This window comes from Clarias gariepinus, chromosome 16 (assembly GCF_024256425.1).
Source record: "Clarias gariepinus isolate MV-2021 ecotype Netherlands chromosome 16, CGAR_prim_01v2, whole genome shotgun sequence".
NCBI lineage: Eukaryota > Metazoa > Chordata > Actinopteri > Siluriformes > Clariidae > Clarias > Clarias gariepinus.
The window spans coordinates 27,251,175-27,271,312 of NC_071115.1; the positions used below are offsets into that span (position 1 = coordinate 27,251,175).

Genomic DNA, 20,138 nt, shown 5'->3' on the forward strand with positions numbered 1-20,138 from the left:
ATTTTATTCAAAAAAAAAAAAAAAAAACATCCCAACTTTTATAGAATTTGGGTTGTATTTTTTATTTTTTTATTCATATGCACTTAAATAAATGACAATGAAAAAAACTGTTTTTAAAACTAGCAGAATCAGGAAGGTATCACTAAGCGGAAATGTAGGGGGAGGATTAGGGAATGGTAGTAAATGACCACAAAAATTACTGCTTATTGCTCGAGTGTGTGAAAATTAGAGTAAGCTTGTACTCTTCTTGATTAGTGCTCTGTAAAACTTTTCACGCCCCTAGTGGGCGTGGCATGCAAAGAAAATCCTGCATTTAAAACATTTATGCTGGAACACTCAGCTTTACACCATACCAGCAGTTTGTGTTCATTTACAGCAAATCATTTGAATTCTTTAAGATGGGACTAAACAGAGTCTTGATTTACTTTGCTCTAACAATGTTCATTCAATGTCAGTATAAATATTTAAGACGTATTTTTAAACATAATTTTTTCTTTCTTTTTTTTCTTAAACACTGGTTGTACATTTTTGTTTTACAGATTGTTGCAGTCAGACACTGATTGAGTCTGATCCCGTGATCATCAAACCTGGTCAGTCTCATAAACTGACCTGCACAGCATCTGGATTTGACTTTGGTAGCTACTGGATGGCTTGGATCAGACAGGCTCCTGGAAAAGGACTGGAATTTGTTGCAACTATTGAGTATGATAGTGATAGGAAGTTTTACTCGAGTGCAGTTAATGGCCGCTTCACCGCCTCCAGAGACAACAGTAAGATGCAGGTGTATCTGCACATGAGCAGCGTGAAGACAGAAGACACGGCAGTGTATTTCTGCGCCAGAGACACACACAGTGATACTTCTGCTTAGACACCAGTACAAAAACACATGCTTGGTGTAGTCACATGATCAGCAGTGTCACATCATAAGCAGTCATTGAAGGTCAAAAAACCAAAAGGTTTACATTGTTTTTGACTGACATGTTCCTGACTAGTTTGAGTTTAGTAAAAAAAAAAAATTTAAGGCCAAAACAAACAAACAAACAAAAAAACCTTTAATGCCACTATTTGTGTATTCTTCTGTTTTAGACTTCTATGGGTAAAGAAAAGCACAAAGACATCCTGCATGACAGATGTCTCTAAAATATTAAATAAATAGAATTTCTGTATTGGTGAGAAATTAAACACTTAGAGTAGTTCTATAAATATTCAACAGGGCCAACAACCCAATAGAGCATCTTTGGGATGTGATGAAGCGGGAGCTTCGTGCCCTGGATGTGCATCCCACAAATCTCCATCAACTGTAAGATGCTATCCTATCAATATGGGCCAACATTTTCTAAAGAATGCTTTCAGCACCTTGTTGAATTAATGCCACGTAGAATTAAGGCAGTTCTGAAGGCGAAAGGGGTTAAACACCTTATTAGTATGGTGTTCCTAATAATCCTTTAGGTGGGTGTATACAGGTAATACAGTGATTTGGAGATGAAAAGATTGCATTTTTAACTTTGTTTTAATACTGAAGTTATATTGTAAGCCTACGCAATATAGTAGTTGTACTGCAAATAAAATATTTGGGTATACACAATTTAAATAAAGCTGACAGCACTTCTACAATCTAAATGTATATGTGAATAGGGCAGTAATTATAATGGTATCACACTTGTTTGAAAGCTGTACACAGTACCGCCGCTCCGTATACGCAGAGTAAGCAGTCTGCGTAGGGCACCAACTCCCAGGGGGGCGCCATCCCAGCTGCTCAAAAAAATCGTTTTTATATATACTCGGCAAAAAAAGAAACGTCCCTTTTTCAGGACTGTGTATTTCAACAATAATGTTGTAAAAATCCAAATAACTTTACAGATCTTCATTGTAAAGGGTTTAAACAATGTTTTCCATGCATGTTCAATTAACCATAATCAATTAATTAACATGCACCTGTGGAATGGTCGTTAAGACCTTAACAGCTTACAGAAAGTAGGCATTACAGAAAGAAGACCACGTGTAACAACACCTGCACAGGATCGGTACATCCGAATATCACACCTGCGTGACAGGTACAGGATGGCCACAACAACTGCCCGAGTCACACCAGGAACACACAATCCCTCCTTCAGTGCTCAGACTGTCCGCAATAGGCAGTCCATGAGGAGGAGATGCACTGCAGTACTTCAAGCAGCTGGTGGCCATGAGTATGCTAAGCGCCCTCACCTCTGTTACGGCTGCCTATTTGGCCAAAAATGATAATTGAACAATATGCCTGGTCCTGGAAAGAGACATCAACAGTCCGGCGCCGAGAAACGAAAGAAAAAAAAAAAAATCCCCAAGATGAACCCGTGCATCACTTTCAGGTACGTTCATAATACTGTGAAACTTATTCTGTCGACATTAATAATGTGTTTTAATGTCGGTAATAATTTCACGACTAACGCATCTTTCTTGATATGAATACAAGCAGATCTAAATAAACAAAATGTCTTAAAATGCATTATAGTAAAACACAGAGGCAATTATGATTATTGATTAATAATGACCATATGGTGGCATTAAAAAACAGTGTTAAAATACATAATCTAATACAAAATTACCAGTTTACATACCAATTTTAATAGAAATGCCTGAAAAAGGCACCAAAGGCCTGGTAAATGCAGTTGTTACATTTAAATGTTTTATTTAAAGTGTAATTTTAGTTTGTATTTTTTGCTGTACAGCTACAATTGTAATTTATAAATGATACAATTTATTTACGTATTTACTCTTATTTGAATAAAGTTCTATTTTGGCCCCTGTAGTAGTTTTTTTTTTTATTATTTTATTTTTACTTTCGTAATATTTGGGGGAGGGGGCACAAAAGTAAATTTCTGCTTAGAGCACCCATTTAGCCAGCAGCGGCCCTGGCTGTACTGTACATGGTCTATATTTTAAGTCTTCTGACCTCATATGTTTTATCCCAGTAACCTGTACAACTGTACACACTACAGTAACTCCTAAATCTCTGTCTTACCCATAGGCACTGTTCTCTTATTTATTTATGAACAATTATATTATATTTACTCGTATTTAAATGAAACAATCAACAAAATATACTAATTGTATTAACCACTTACATTATAGCTAAATCAACAGGCTTCATGTGCCTCTCTCTTTTTTTTTTCTTTTTCATGAAGTTGCAGCTTATGTGAAGAATACGTTTCTCAGTTCTCTTACTGAGAAAATCACAAAGCCTCCCAGTCTGAAGACTTTCTCTTTTTTTTTTACATCTTTAACTTTGACTAAAACTAGAGACTCCTTCCATGAATTCTAAATAAACATCCAATAGAAAACTTCACTATTATTAACATTTATACACATTTGTTATTTGTAGAAGTCCATCCAACCTGATCCGCCAACCTGATCTCATAAAAGCTTGTAACAGAAGAGATTAAAAGAAAAAAAAACACAAGCACAAGGGTTGGATATCATTCTATTTATTTATTTATTTATCTATTTTTTTTATATATGATGTTACTTGGTGAAATTTGGAGAACAGAGGAGACCCCAGAACAAATGACACACAATGTTTTCTACATCTCTGGTCAGGTTGCTTCCTGTGTGTTTTATCAATTCATTAATTTGCTACAATAAAAAAAAAAAAGTGCAGTATAGTGTATCACTGTTGTGTGAGATATCATGTGTTTTTCAGTGAAAGAAATATATTGTCACTAAACGATGCAGAAAAATGAGTTCATGCTTTTATCATCTCTAGGTTGGACTATTGTAATGCCTTACTGTCTGGTTGTTCAACTAGATGCATGAACAAGCTTCAGCTAGTCCAGAATGCAGCAGCAAGAGTCCTCACTAGAAAAACATTGTACGAGCACATCACCCCTATCTTATCCACACTGCATTGGCTCTCTGTGAAATTTCGCCTCAATTTTAAAATACTACTTTTGGTCTCGCGCCAAAGTATCTGAATGAACTGCTAGTGTCTTACGGTCTGTCACGCCTACTTCGATCAAAGGATGCAGACTGCTTGTCAGTACCAAGTATTATGAAAACTACAGCTTAGAGCTTTTTCTTACAAAGCCCCAAAGTTATGGAACAGTCTTCCAAATAATGTTCGGGACTCAGACACAGTCTCAGTGTTTAAGTCCAGGCTAAAAACCTATTTATTTAGCCAAGCATTTTTATAAATAGATTTGTGTTGGGTAAAGGAGCAGACCTGGGGGACTCATAGACATAGAGTATTATGGTAAACTGGTATGTTTAGATGCTGTCTTCCTCACTCTCATTGATCACTCAGGTTTGTTGACGGTGAGGTGATTGGTTGCTTTACATCTCAGTTCCCCCTCATGTCTGTGTTTCCTTCTGGCTCTCCCTTTTAGTTATGCTGTTATAGTTAGTCCTGCCAGAGTCTCTGCTTGCACTCTACATATTCATATTATACATTATGTGACTGCGATCATATCTAACCGTTATCTCTCCTCTTCTGCTCTCCCCTCTCCTGTTCTCTCTCCCCCTCTCTTTCTTCCCTCTCTCTGTCGAGCTACACATGTCGTTCCTGAGCTGCCAGTGATCCAGACTCCCTCTGCCCTCGGGACCTGTCTGACCCATCCTGGTGCGCCACTTCTGGTTGGAGATCTAGTCGCATGGATGCCCCATGTGTTCTTTTGGGATGCGTCTGGTGTATGGAGATGGTTTTACCAGGAAGACGGTTCTGGCCTCGACTGGTGTTAACAGCTGTTTCTCTGAGGACTTGACTTGGCTGCAGTTGCTCGATAGTTAGGACTCCATATTAACATCAATTAACATCAACTGTTATACTGAACTGCCTGCCAACTAACACACAGTATGAATGCAGATCAATTCCTGCTCTCTGTTATCACCCATATGAGGATGGGTTCCCTGTTGAGTCTGGTTCCTCTCAAGGTTTCTTCCTATTACCATCTCAGGGAGTTTTTCCTTGCCACTGTCGCCCTCGGTTTGCTCACCAGGGACTATCTGATCATTCTGATTCATACACATTCACATTCCATACAAACTTAAATAGTTCTTTTGATTGTCTAAAGCTGCTTTGCGACAATAACAATTGTTAAAAGCGCTATATATACAAATAAAATTCAATTGAATTGAATTGATAAGTTGAATTAACTACTTAAACAATGAGAGACCAGTGCCTGACATTCTGATATTATATAAATAGACATTTATACCCATAAAATCAATTTGATTAAGGGTAATTTTATTGAATAAAATAATTTACAGAACTAAATATAAAGTAATGGTTTTGTCTTTATTAAATATAAAAAAGTTAAGCACTTTAAATATTTCCATTGGACTATTAAAACCTGTAAAACACAGAAACCACCAGCCTGCTTCGAATGGACCAGCATAACATTATGCAAATGAGTATGCAAATTTTTACTCATCCGCCACCCAATTTACAACTACATATAGAGAAATATTAGCCTCAGTCACTGGCATTGTTGGCTCTGGAGAATTCAGAACTGCTTTCACTTAAACGATGTTCCTGCCATTTTTGCTGCTGCTGGCAGCTTCGTCCTGTGAGTTTCTCTTCATTAATGAACTCAGAGTGAGATGCTAGTAAATTATTGTAGTTATAACCTACTGTACATACATGTTTGATTGAAATTGTGTCTTTGTTTTCAGATGTGGAATGTGCAGTAGAACTCACTCAGGTCTCCTCAGTGATGTTAAAGCCAGGAGAATCTTTAACCCTCAGCTGTAAAGTATCCGGATACTCTGTTACTGATAACAGCTACGCCACAGGTTGGATTCGACAACCTGCAGGGAAAACTCTGGAATGGATAAACCACATTTGGGGAGGTGGATCAGTTACTCAAAAAGATTCTTTAAAAAACAAGTTCAGTATTTCTAAGGATGGCTCCAGCAGCACGGTGACTGAGAGGACAGAATCTGCAAACAGACGACACAGCTGTGTATTACTGCGCACGCCGACCCCACAGTGATACTTCTAATTAAATGTCAATACAAAAAACTAACGCGTGATGTAGTTCTGAATTGAGCTCCCCTTTGATCATCTGTTTGCACTTACTGAGGTGTATTATAATAAGTTTGACTCTAAAGAAAACTAATCACTACTACTACACTTCAAGAGTGTGCGCAACTCCAGCCAGTATTAAAGTTTTAATTATGTTTAAAACACAGCAAAGATGTTCTGGCCAACTTCTGTTAATTTAACTTTTGTACAATATTAATTTATTTTAAAATAACTATTTAATATCTATTTACTTTCAGCACTCACATTATAAATCAAAAGCAAATATGAATTTTCGTTTTGTTTTTTTTTTAACTTTTTTTTAGTAATGATATTTTGGATATGTCATAAAGTATAATCATTTATATCATACTGTACTGTATAGTATCAAAAATAATTACAGACACTACTGTTCAAAAGTTTTAGATCACTTGCAAAACAACAGTTAGTTGTTATTTTAAGACACAGAGGTCAGACTTTCTGTTATAGTTCCTGCAAGAACAGTATTGTTCCAAAACCTACCTCTGCAGCAGACGAGAAGTTCATTTAGAGTTATCAGCCTGAAAAATGACCAATTAACAGCACCTCAGATTAGAGGCGTTATGAAGTCTTTACAGAGCAGAAGTAGCAGAAACATCTCAATATCAACTGTTCAAAGGAGATTAATGCATTTTGGTCGCCTTCAGCATTCCTTTACAATGTAGAAAGAAATAAAAATCAGGAACCATCATGGAGTTAGAAAGTGATCTAAAACTTTTGAACGGTAGTGTATATTTTGCATGTAACATGCTATACAATTACAATATGTAGATATTATTGGGGGGGGAAAAAGTTAAATGTAAAGACCAGAAGATAAACACATGGTGGTTTTTGTTGTTACAAAATAAGCCTGACTATGATAAAAGGCACAAATCTGATCTGAGGGGTTTTGTACAGGCATCCCAGTGGTACATATCACTGTGTTAAGGTATTTTAAGCAGTAATACATTGCTGTGTCTTGCATCTGCATGTTCTGACCACGGAGAGTCACTGTGTTGCTGGAGGTGTCCCGCGTGACGCTGAACCTGTTTTTCAGTGAATCTGTGTACCCTGTGCCTCCACTATTACAAATGGATCCAATCTATTGCATAGCTTTTCCTGTAGCATGACGGATCCAGTTTGTACAGTAGCTGCTATCAGTCAAGCTATATCCAGACACTTTACATCCAATAGTCAAAGCCTGTCCAGGCTGAACAATAACATGACCTGGCTGAGCAAAATCAATTGTACCAAGTATACCTGCAATATTTTTTTTTTTTATAAATGAACAAAACAAGCAGTAATTAAGCAGTAATTAAGCAGTAATTCCTTTAAAAGAACTCATCAACAATTACACAAAGTATAACAATGGATATTTAAACAGAAGTGTGAATTTACAGGATGCAGTTTTAATTTTTTTTTAGGTGCACTGCTTTTCATTTAAAACAGGCCCTTATTCTAGTTATAAATTATAACCTAATGTCACTGACCTTTACTTTTTTAAGGCTGTGGTGGTAAATCTTTTACATTCCGCAAGCATATACTTGAAGAGAAATATGATAGAGAATTGCTTTGTGTTTGTGTACAGTATGCGTGTCTGTGGGTGTTTGGGTGGGTGGTGGGTGGTGGGGGGGAGTTATGGGGGTAAAAGAATGTCCCCAAGTCACCATACACCAACTATTCAATACCTAACTTATATTTTACCTTATTTTTAAAAAATGAATAGTTCAAGAGTTTGGCTTAATCTCTGTTTCCTATTTCTGTGGAACTTTATTCATAAAATTATATTATTATGTAATTAATAGACTTTCATACACCTCTAGAGGGCAGTAGTGCACTTTTACTGAACTAAACCTCATGAAACCTTCTGAAATGAGGAAAGGTAAATGCTTTAACTTTTTTATATCACTTTTTTAACCAAATGGCTTTGATTGTAAATGTGTGCACATGTGCCCAGTAAAGGTTGCCACGCCATCAAATGTGTCGCTGGTCCTATGGCCTAGGTTGTCTGGGATACATTGGATAGATGAATAAAAATAAAATAAATAAAAAAATCACTAAAAAGTTGTTCAATACAAAAATTTGGTTTGTTAATAATTAAAAATTATGTCTGTAAGTGAAGGAATTTAATAATTCACATGAGTTCAAATTCAGCCTGTGGATATTTATGAAATGACTCTATTGCTTTAAAAGGTATATGCAAATCCATCCTGGTATAATTTGCTCTGCATAAAAATCAGCTTGTTGCTCAGCTAAAGCTCAAATCAGAAATGAATTATATGTTATCTCTCTAATGTTACTGTTGTTAACTGCTCAATCGCATTGTCTTTACAATTGTTTGTAATACAAACCAAAGACAAATAAATGTGTAACATAAACCTCTATTTTATAAGTGTATTATACACCTGCATGTGAAAAAGGCAATACAGGACAATACATAATGTGGAAGTTATAGTTCTGTTTTAAATGAATACATTTTGTAATTTGTTTTTCAAACATGAAATAAAAAATGTGAATTATAGTTTAACAAAAATGTTCTGTGGTTTCAACAAAGTCCACATTTACTCTCATTATGGACCACAGTGTTAGTGTAGCATCAGGGATACAGAATAACTGTACTGTATCTACATTTACCTTCGGATCACTAATCTAAAATAACTGACATTGTTCCTTCTATATACAGTAACACAAATATTTCTTGCATTGATCATGTTAGACCTGAATATCAGAATGTTTCTTATAGTCTATAACTCCTCTAGGGGCTGGACATGCAAATGAGGCTTTCTTGGTATAAACACAGACTCCAGCTGCATTAGTTCTACATTGTTCATCAGCCATGCAGTCTCAAATCATTTACTGTTTTATTTTGACATTATTGACTATAACTGGTGAGTAACAGCCTATTTTTGTGTGTATCACTAATTTATGTGTATCACTCATGTGAGTATAGGAATATGAAATGAATAAATATATTTGACAGGTTGTGGATGTCAGACACTAACCGAGTCTGAGCCAGCGGTCATTAAACCTGGAGGATCTCATCAACTCACCTGTACCTACTCTGGGATTAGTGATGGTGATGCACGTATATCCTGGATTAGACAGGCTCAAGGAAAAGGCCTTGAGTGGATCTCATACATTTCTGCTCCAAGTGGTAGCGATAAATACTACTCTCAGTCTGTTCAGGGAAGATTCACCATCTCCAGAGACAACAGCAAGAAGCAGGTGTATCTGCACATGACCAGCCTGAAGACTGAAGAGACAGCTGTGTATTACTGTGCTCGGACAACACACTGACACAAACACCTGAAGTACTGTACAAAAACTCCATATTCACTTACAACTTCATTTATAATAAGTGAAGCGCAAATATTCACACCAGAGTCACATGCTTTGTCTAACTTACAGGGTTAAATAAATCCACAGAGATCCATACTGTGTGTATAAATGGGCCAACTGCCATTTTAACCTCAGACGATCAGACATTCTATCCATAACACATTTTCAGTGGTTTAAGATGGTGAATGTGAACTACTTATGTGAAATCGCCACATGTGCGCATGTGTGTTGGGGGGTTAACAGAATGTCCACAATACACAACACTTATCTATTACATATCTTTCTTTAGTTTCTATCTAACTTACGTATCCTCTATTTTGCATTTAAAGAAAAGTAGTCCAAGAGTTTATCTAGTAATTGTTTTTAAATAGCTTGTAGTGTAGATTAAATCAGTGATGCTGCATCTCTAAAACTGCTGAACATCATGAACTCAATTATAATCCCCTTACATATGTAGATGTGGGAGGAAGTGTGACAGCATCGAGTTAAGAGATAAAAAAAAAATCATAATCCCAACATCTTCTTTCATACACTAAAGTTTATTATTACTATTTAATCTACTGTATGTTTTCTGTCCGTGGAACTTTATTGAAAATCACAATATTATGTAATTAATAAACTTTAATACTGTACATCTATAGAGGGCAATAGCGCACTTCTACTGAAGTAAACTGCATAAAACCTCATAAAACTTTTAAAATGAGAAGCAGATATATTTTCTGAATAACAAACAACGATAACATATATAATTTTAATACATTAGACATAATCTAAAGTATGACCTACTCTGTATAGACACCTAAAACATCTAAGCCAATTGAAATATTTACTTCTTCTATGCCTGGAGTTTTCATCTTCTCCCTTTGCTTGGTGGGTTTCCTCCATGTTCTCCGGTTTCCTCCCACAGTCCAAAGACATGCAGTGTAGGCTGATTGCTGTTTCCAAAATACCTGAGGTGTTTGGCATTTTTGAGTGCGTGTGCATGTGCCCAGTAAAAGGTTGACACGTCATCAAGTATGTATGTGCTGTAGGTTCCCTGGGATAGGATGGATAGATGGATGAAAAAACTTCAGAATTGAAATAAATCAATAAGTTGTTCAGTAATATGTTTGTTAATAATTAACAATCATGTCTCAAGTGAAGGAAATTAATAAATCACAAGAATGCAAAATCAGCCTGTGGATGTTCATATTATAGACCTGACTCTATTGGTTTAAAGGATGTCTATGCAAATCCATCCTGTTATTATTTGCTCTGCATAAAAATCAGCTTGTTGCTCTGTTAAAGCTCATATCAGCGAACTGAATTACAGAACTTCCAACTGTCATAGACTTAATTATGGGGCTAAGTGTTATTCAGCAGTGTATTTTTATACTCATATTAACACAAGGTATCTAAAACACTCTTATATCTTTTCCACTGAGCACATGATTTAATGAATTAATGAATGTTTTTGATGGTTTTATATAACAGGTTTCTGCAGTGCTGAGATCAGACTGGACCAGTCTCCTGCTGTGATGAAGAGACCTGGAGAAACTGTGAAGATCTCTTGTAAAATAAGTGGGTATTCAATGACAAGCTACAACATACACTGGATACGACAGAAACCAGGGAAAGCTCTGGAATGGATCGGCTATATGAGTACAGGCGATAATAGAGGAACATATGCAGAGTCTGTGAAAGACCAGGTCACTTTTACAGAAGACGTTCCTGCAAGCACACAGTATTTAGAGGCCAAGAGTCTGAGGACAGAGGACACTGCGGTTTATTACTGCGCTCGATAAAACACAGTGACTGAAGCTGAGGAAGCAGCTGTACTAAAACCACACACATATTATCACACAGGATTTTACTGAACAAGTCATTATTGTTGTAAAAGATAAATGTAATCCCTAATGTTACTATTGTTAACTGCTCGATTGCATTATATTTACAATTGTTTGTTATACAAACTGAAGACAAATAAACATGTATTATAAACTGCAGTTTTATCAGTGTATTATACACCTGCAAGTAAAAAACAAACAAACAAACAAAAATACAGGACAATACATAATACTGTTTTAAATGAATACATTTTTGTGTTTTGTTTTTCAAAAATTATGAAACAAACATAAAATAGAAAATGTGAATTATAGGTAAAATGTTTTGTGTTTCACTTTCGCTTTCATTATGGACCACGGTGTTAGTGTAGCACCTGGGCAGAACAACTGTATCTACATTTGCATTTGGATCACCCATAACAAATAACTGACATTCCTCCTTTATATACCACACATATTCCTCCCATTGAGCATGTTTGACATGAATATCAAAATGCTTCTTATAATCCTTAATTTCTCTAGGGGCTGGACATGCAAATGAAGCTTACTCGTTATAAGCACAGACTCCAGCTGCATTAGTTCTACATAGTTTGAATGTTTTTTGAGCAGCCATGTGTTCACAAATCATTTACTGTTTTATTTTGACATTATTGACCATAACTGGTGAGTGTGATTATGTAGGAATATAAAATGATAAAATTTGTTTGACAGGTTGTGGATGTCAGACACTAACGGAGTCTGAGCCGGTGGTCATTAAACCTGCAGGATCTCATCAACTCACCTGTACCTACTCTGGGATTAGTGATAGTGTTGCAGTTATAGCTATACTATCTATACCAGAATCGTCTTTTTTTTTTACTGCACAGTTTGATTATAATGTTAAATGTTGACCACAGTTTTATAAAATAAGTTATTAATTAAAGGTCTGAGGTACATGATGTTTTAAAAACACTACAATATTTCCCCATGTGAGAGTGGAACATATGTAAACAGATATTCACAGTTCTTTATTTCTCTTTAAAACTATAAAATAAAACTTAAAGATTTAACATCTACATCGTAAAAGGGAAAAAAAAACAGAAAACAGAAAATCTGTACTTTCAGATGTATGTCATAGTGCAATTTATTATTATTATTATTATTATTATTATTATTATTATTATTGCAAGTGTCCAGTTTAGCTATAATAATCAGTGGGGATATTGATAAGATTAATTCACTTAAAGACAAGTTTGTCATCTCTCAGAACATGCAGACTGAAGACACAGCTGTGTATTACTGCACTCATTATCAACAGTGTCATGACAAGCTAAAAAAAAAAAAAGCTATAAAAAAATTCATGAATGAATTCATTTTTTTACAAAATCAATATGGACATTTTTTTTGTTTGTAATTGTTTATAAAATATTACTGCTATATATTAGCTGTTTTTTCGACATGTCTAAAAATGCTTTACCTGTTTGAAAGCAGTTTTGGCTTCATATAATTTAATTTACATGGTATTTATAATAATTGACATATTATTCATATTATATAATTCTGATGACTGTATAACTGATTCTTGATATTGAATTTATATACAACACATAAGAGAGGTAATAAAGGCATACCACACTTCAAAACAAAATACTGTAATTGATTACTGTTATTATTTTACCCACATGCCTTTAGGTGATCTATTTCTTACTGAATTCGTCACTAAACATTCTTACTTCTGTAGTATTTGGGGTGAACTTCGAAATCTTCATCTACTTTGCCAGAAATGTACAGCTGAACCTAATTACTGTTTTTTTGTAAACTAATTCATATTGAATTGCTCATTAAAACACCTTCAATATTTCTTTACTGTGATCTGAATTATTTCTATGTTTCCTGCAGTTTCTGAGAGCATTGCACAGATTTCTACTGATCAGTAATGTTCTGGGTGGTCCAGTACACAGTGATGTATGAAAAGGACATGACATGTATCTAATCAGTTAAGAATAGTTATGGACTCATGCAACACAGCTAACGTTTGGCAGCAAGCTTTATCTCTGCACAACTATTCCTCTGTGCATCTATAAATGTGTCTAATGGGCGTGGCATGCAAATAACACCCTGTGATTAACACATTTATGCTGAAACATTCAGCTCAACAACACATCAGCAGTAATCATTAATCATTTGAGATGGGACCAGGATTTTTTAGTTGCTTTGCTCTAGCAATGTTCATTCAATGTAAATATTGATATTTGTTTAATTATTTACTTATTTAAAAAAGGTTTATGTCTTTTTTAACACTTATCTTTGTATATTATTGCATTACAGATTCCTGCAGTCAGACACTGATTGAGTCTGATTCAATGATCATTAAACCTGATCAGTCTCATACACTGACCTGCACAACCTCTGGATTTAACTTTGCTGCCTCTTGGATGGCTTGGATCAGACAGGCTCACGGAAAAGGACTGGAATGGGTTACAACTATAGGCGACAGTGATAACAAGTATTACTCAAGTGCAGTTAATGGTCGCTTCACCGTCTCCAGAGACAACAGTAAGATGCAGGTGTATCTGCACATGAGCAGTGTGAGGACAGAAGACACTGCAGTGTATTATTGCGTCCATCATTCTCACACACAGTGATACTATCCATTAGACACTAGTACAAAAACACATGCTCACATTTTTGTAACCAGTGCATTCATGGAGTTACTGTAAAGATCCAAAATGTTTAGATTGACTATTACTGATATGGCTGACAACTGGCCGAATTTTACTATACAGCATGTGGCTTGTAAAGCGCACTAGACATTTATGCTTAATTAACTTCTGAATGTATGAATTTATACTAGAGATAGCATACAGTGTGTCCTTTACCTACTGTACAGTATGCTATTTCCCAGATTCTTATGAACAGACCCTGACCTCCTCTGCTTCTGTGGTGAAGAGACCTGGAGAATCAGCCAATGTCCTGTACCATATCTGGATTCTCAATGAGCTGCTACTTAAAGCACTGGATCTAACAGGAGTGGATTTGACACATTTTCCGTGCTCATTCTCTGCAGTTCCAGCTCTAGAACTAAAGATATAAATAAAGATATGGTATACCTAGACTCACAATAACACAACATACTGCAGATAATTTTATAAAAACTCACACAAGCATGTCGACATGAATTGTAAATATTCTTTCAGCAGAGGGAAGAACATAAAACACATCATCCATTCATATTCAGTAAGCAGATCTTAAGTATTTATTTCAAATACTGCTTCAATGTCCCCGAGCTTGTTCTTGTAAATAAAAATTATGAATTTTTACTAAATATGTGCACCTTGCACTTCTCCAAATATACCCAACCCACTCTATATTTTATTCTCTTTAACATAATGGATCCAGTTTATATAGCAGCTTCTGTTGCCTAAGATAATGGACATTTTTGGACCATAGACATCTACACACACATGCACATTTGCACACTTCCTGGACATTTTCATTTACTTCCATTGAAATTCATTTTTACATTTTTTCTACATAGTATAGATAAGTTTTTTTTATATTTTTTATATATTTTTTAAAAATATTTTTTCTATTTCGTTCTATTTTTTACAGCTATGTTTCTACAGCTAAAACGTATTCTTATTTTATTCCACTATTTCTTTCTTGTTTTTTTTTTTAAGGTCACGGGAGGTTGTTTAAGGATTTCACTGCATATCGTACTTTGTATGGCTGTGCTTGTGACACATACTGTACCATTTGAATTTGAATATAACCTATAATCTTTATATATATATATATATATATATATATATATATATATATGTTTTATGTCTCTAATGGTCAGTATTTTAATGCCTTCTCAATCTATTTTAAGACATTCAGATTTTCATCTGTCTTTACATGTAGTGATCATTCTCCAGCTTTATTACCCATTATTTAACAAAGATATCTTCTTATAGTTTTAAATTATGATAAAGTGATACAAATTAAAATATTCAATTAAATGTACATTATCAAATTTCTATTTTACAACTGTAATAAGATTTTGTGATTTTATATGAATCAAAATTACTGACACTAAAGATGTTTACGGTGGCCCAGAAGGGCAAATCATCTTTCCCGTATATGTGTGTTTTTTCCCTTGTAATTGTGTTTTTTTTTCCTTGAAAATGTCCGCTTTTTCCCTTATAAATGTCGTTTTCTTTCCCTTGAAAATGTCCGCTTTTTCCCTTATAAATGTCGTTTTTTCCCTTATAAATGTGTTTTTTTTTTCATTGAAAATGTGCAATTTTTCCATTATAAATGTCGTTTTTTACCTTATAAATGTGGTTTTTTTTTTCTTGAAAATGTCCGCTTTTTCCCTTATAAATGTCATTTTTTTCCCTTATAAATGTTTTTTTTTCCATTGAAAATGTGCGCTTTTTCCCGTGTAAATGTCTGCTCTTTACCGTTTGTGCGCAACTACTTCTTTCCCGTGTGAGAACTCTTTCTCCAGTATTTTGCAAGCTAAAAGCTAAAGCTAATGCGCAAAGGACTATGGGAGTGGGGTCAAAACGCAACTGAACATGGAACTTTCCGGATATCAGCTCCAGGACTCAACATCATGGAGTATACAGTGAATTATAGCGTGATAAAGTTATAATTTTCACTAAATTTTCAACTGCACACAATTACCAGGTAATGTTTAATATATAAAATTAATCAGATTTTTACTGTTTTAGGCACTAATGTTAACTTTGTAGCAGTGTTAATACTATTGGAGTGTTTGGGGGAAATGCCGAGCCGAGTGTAAATGGCAGTGATTAAAAGGAATATTATCTCATTTAGACCATTAAACACTGATGTAAACCATCAGCTCCATGGCATCTCTGTAATATACATCCACATATGGATTTATAAGCAAGCTAATATCACTATGCTAACCGCTAGCGCTTAGCATGGGGAAACTAGCTTGTTTATTAATATATATTAGTTTAATAGTGTATTTGGACACCTATACGTGATGTAAACAGTTAGCTCTATTGTTTTTGTAAAATGCCTGTCCAAATATGGATCTATAAGCAAGCTAATATCACTATGCTAACCGCTAGCGCTTAGCATGGGGAAACTAGCTTGTTTATTAATATATATTAGTTTAATAGTGTATTTGGACACATATACGTGATGTAAACAGTTAGCTCTATTGTTTTTGTAAAATGCCTGTCCAAATATGAATCTATAAGCAAGCTAATATAATTATGCTAAGCGCTAGCTTACTAAAAGAGCTAAGATAGCAGCAACTATTGCTAATTATCCCTGAGCTGCTCCTGTTATGTGCTAAATGTTACAGATGGTTAACGAATTGTTGTATGTAGTTTATTGGAGCTCCTGAGTGCCATATAATGTATACTGCTGTATAATGTAGTGGGTTTTATCATAGCTAGAGATCTTCTGAATAGTTAGTTATGTGCTTACACAATGTATGTAACAGTCAAGAAAAGGGGCTTTTGTTCAGGTTCTATCTATTCTAGTCATTAAAGTCATTAAATATATGTTTATACTCCTTATAATATGTATGATTGTGTGTTTTTCTTCTCACAGTGAACTGTGTGTAAATCATCAACTGCCTGTGTATCAGCTGATTTCTACACCAGCTTTACATCCTGAGCAGAAGGTGAGTGCTCTGAAGTATTTACCTCTCTTTTCAAGAACACCACTGAGCACATCTTAATCAGGGGACAGGGACACATTTCTCTTCATGAACATGTGTGTGTTAATGAATGGTGAAGATGGGGCCAAATTTTGCAGCAATCCTTAATAGCAAAACCAAATAATTGGTTTTAATACACAGCATTACTAAAAGCTTGCATTCTATGAAATTTTTTGTGCGTGCCTGCCTGCGTGTGTCAAACTGATGTCATATGATGTCAAACATCATGAAGTGATATTAACTTGCTTATAAACCCATATGTGGATGTATATTACAGAGATGCCATGGAGCTGCATAGTAACACCATGAAGTCTTTTTACTAGACACTTATAATAACTTGTCTTTATTTCTCCCCTGTTGTAGATTGTCGTGGAGAGGACGGACCCTTGATGCTCTGCCTTTTTGCACCAACAATACATACATGTATTTTATTAATTTGTAAATAAAGTCTTTAATATAATTTTATAGTTGAGTATTTATTTCTAGTTTGCTTATTATTTAGCAAAACAGTTAAAGTGCATGTAAAGCATTGCTGCAAATGACACTGAATAGAATCAGATGTTACTCCACTCTGTGTGAGGGTACAGGCTTATATACAGTATGTGATTTTAGCATCAATAATGTTTTTCTACTAACTAAAGCATGCTGCCTTGGAGATATTAGTGACATCTCTCTTTCAGTTCGAACAACATATTCCATAATATTTATGAATACATTAATCCCATATGTTCAGCAGTTAAAACAGAGGTTCTTAAACATTTTACAGCGAAGGACTCCTTCAACTGTAAAACAAACACCTCTGCATACATTTACTTATAGTGCATTTCCAAAATTACATTTTTATGTTATTCAAAAAGTAAAACCTTTTGTTTTCATTTAAATGATTAATGATTAAATGATCCATGAAAATCAAAAATCTAGTATGTCAAAATATTAGAATATTTCACTTCGATCATGGGGAAGACTGCTGACCTAACAAGTTGTCCAGAAGATGATCATCTACACCTTCCAGAAGGAGTGTAGGCCCTCAAGGTCAAACTTTACCACCAACTATTTCACTGACCATGTTGTTGCTTGATTTGCCAGCCATCTCACCTGACCTTAGGTTTCATGGGAAAGATGAGCTGAAATCTGAGATAAATTTCAAGCTGAATGCTTCAAGTGTGATCTGCAAACATAACCAGGGTGTCATGTTTAACAGCTTAATGCAATGGGTTACATAAAAACACCAACTATTTGAAAATATGTAGGCTTATGAATAGTGGCAACGTATATCTACTGTATGTACAGTGAATGTATGTTCAAGAATAAGAGTATCATAAATTGACCAATAATTAAAATACACATGTAAACAATGAGTCTGTCATTTGAAATGCCGTTTATCTAAAAAAATTAGAATATTGTGCAAAAGTGTTTAAGTTTTAAAATTATTGGGGGGGAAACACATTCACAAGGGAAACGTCATACACATAGAAAAAAAAATCATAGAGCACAATAAAAAAATTATATATTCACAAGGAAAAAAAATATAAATTTACAAGGGAAAATAATACATTCACAAGGAAAAATGTATATACTTATAGGTGAAAAATAATACATTTACGAGGGGAAAAATTATACACATTTAAAAGGGAAAAATACTATATTCACCAGGGAAAAATAATATACTTACATGGGAAAAAGTACACATTTTCAAGGTGAAAAGGTAATATAAGTACACGTGAAAAAGCACACATATACAAGAAAAAAATAATATACGTACACGGGAAAAAGTAAACATTTACAAGGGAAAAAGCACACATTTACAAGGGTAAAAAACACATTTATAAGAAAAAAAGCATACATTTTTAGGGGAAAAAAGGACATTTACAAGGGTAAAAAAACACATTTACAAGGGTAAAAAAAACACATTTATAAGGGGAAAAAAAACACATTTATAAGGGGAAAAAAAGGACATTTACAAGGGCAAAAAAGCACATTTATAAGGAACAAAGCACACATTTTTAAGGGAAAAAAGGACATTTACAAGGGTAGAAAAGCACAATTATAAGGGGAAAAGCACACATTTATAAGAGAAAAAAAGCACAATTATAAGGGAAAAAGCACACATTTATAAGAGAAAAAACGCAAAATTATGAGGGAAAAAGCATACATTTCAAGGGGAAAAATGACATTTATAATGGAAAAAGCATACATTTTCAAGGGAAAAAGCACACACTTACAAGGGAAAAAAACACATTTACAAGGGAAACAGCATGTATTATCGAGGGGGAATTTTTCCCTTGTAGGTATATAATTTTTCCCTTGTAAATGTATTATTTTTCACCTATAAGTATATACATTTTCCCTTGTGAATGTATTATTTTTCCCTTGTTAGTGCATAATTTTTCCCTTGTTAGTGTATTATTTTTCCCTTGTAAGTGCATTATTTTTCCCTTGTAAGTGCATTATTTTTCCCTTTAGTGTATTATTTTCCCTTGTAAATTTATATTTTTTTTCCTTGTGAATATATAATTTTTTTATTGTGCTCTATGATTTTTTTTTCTATGTGTATGACGTTTCCCTTGTGAATGTGTTTCCCCCCCAATAATTTTAAAACTTAAACACTTTTGCACAATATTCTAATTTTTTTAGATAAACGGCATTTCAAATGACAGACTCATTGTTTACATGTGTATTTTAATTATTGGTCAATTTATGATACTCTTATTCTTGAACATACATTCACTGTACATACAGTAGATATACGTTGCCACTATTCATAAGCCTACATATTTTCAAATAGTTGGTGTTTTTATGTAACCCATTGCATTAAGCTGTTAAACATGACACCCTGGTTATGTTTGCAGATCACACTTGAAGCATTCAGCTTGAAATTTATCTCAGATTTCAGCTCATCTTTCCCATGAAACCTAAGGTCAGGTGAGATGGCTGGCAAATCAAGCAACAACATGGTCAGTGAAATAGTTGGTGGTAAAGTTTGACCTTGAGGGCCTACACTCCTTCTGGAAGGTGTAGATGATCATCTTCTGGACAACTTGTTAGGTCAGCAGTCTTCCCCATGATCGAAGTGAAATATTCTAATATTTTGACATACTAGATTTTTGATTTTCATGGATCATTTAATCATTAATCATTTAAATGAAAACAAAAGGTTTTACTTTTTGAATAACATAAAAATGTAATTTTGGAAATGCACTATAAGTAAATGTATGCAGAGGTGTTTGTTTTACAGTTGAAGGAGTCCTTCGCTGTAAAATGTTTAAGAACCTCTGTTTTAACTGCTGAACATATG

At 34.5% G+C, this 20,138-nt stretch overlaps 1 protein-coding gene and 1 long non-coding RNA gene across 2 annotated transcripts in view; both read left to right on the forward strand.

Moving 5' to 3' along the window:
- The first annotated feature begins 437 nt into the window (after positions 1-437).
- LOC128544290 (immunoglobulin mu heavy chain) overlaps positions 438-20,138 on the forward strand; it is a 45,489-nt gene continuing 25,788 nt past the window's right edge. Inside the window, exons 1-2 of the mRNA XM_053514312.1 lie at positions 438-450; positions 540-664. Of these exons, the coding sequence (XP_053370287.1) occupies positions 438-450; positions 540-664 (138 nt within the window). The remainder of the gene's footprint in view (positions 451-539; positions 665-20,138) is intronic.
- On the forward strand, positions 15,737-17,303 carry LOC128544718 (uncharacterized). Its single transcript, XR_008365807.1, has 3 exons — positions 15,737-15,831; positions 16,735-16,807; positions 17,207-17,303. It is a non-coding gene; the product is annotated as an uncharacterized LOC128544718 (long non-coding RNA).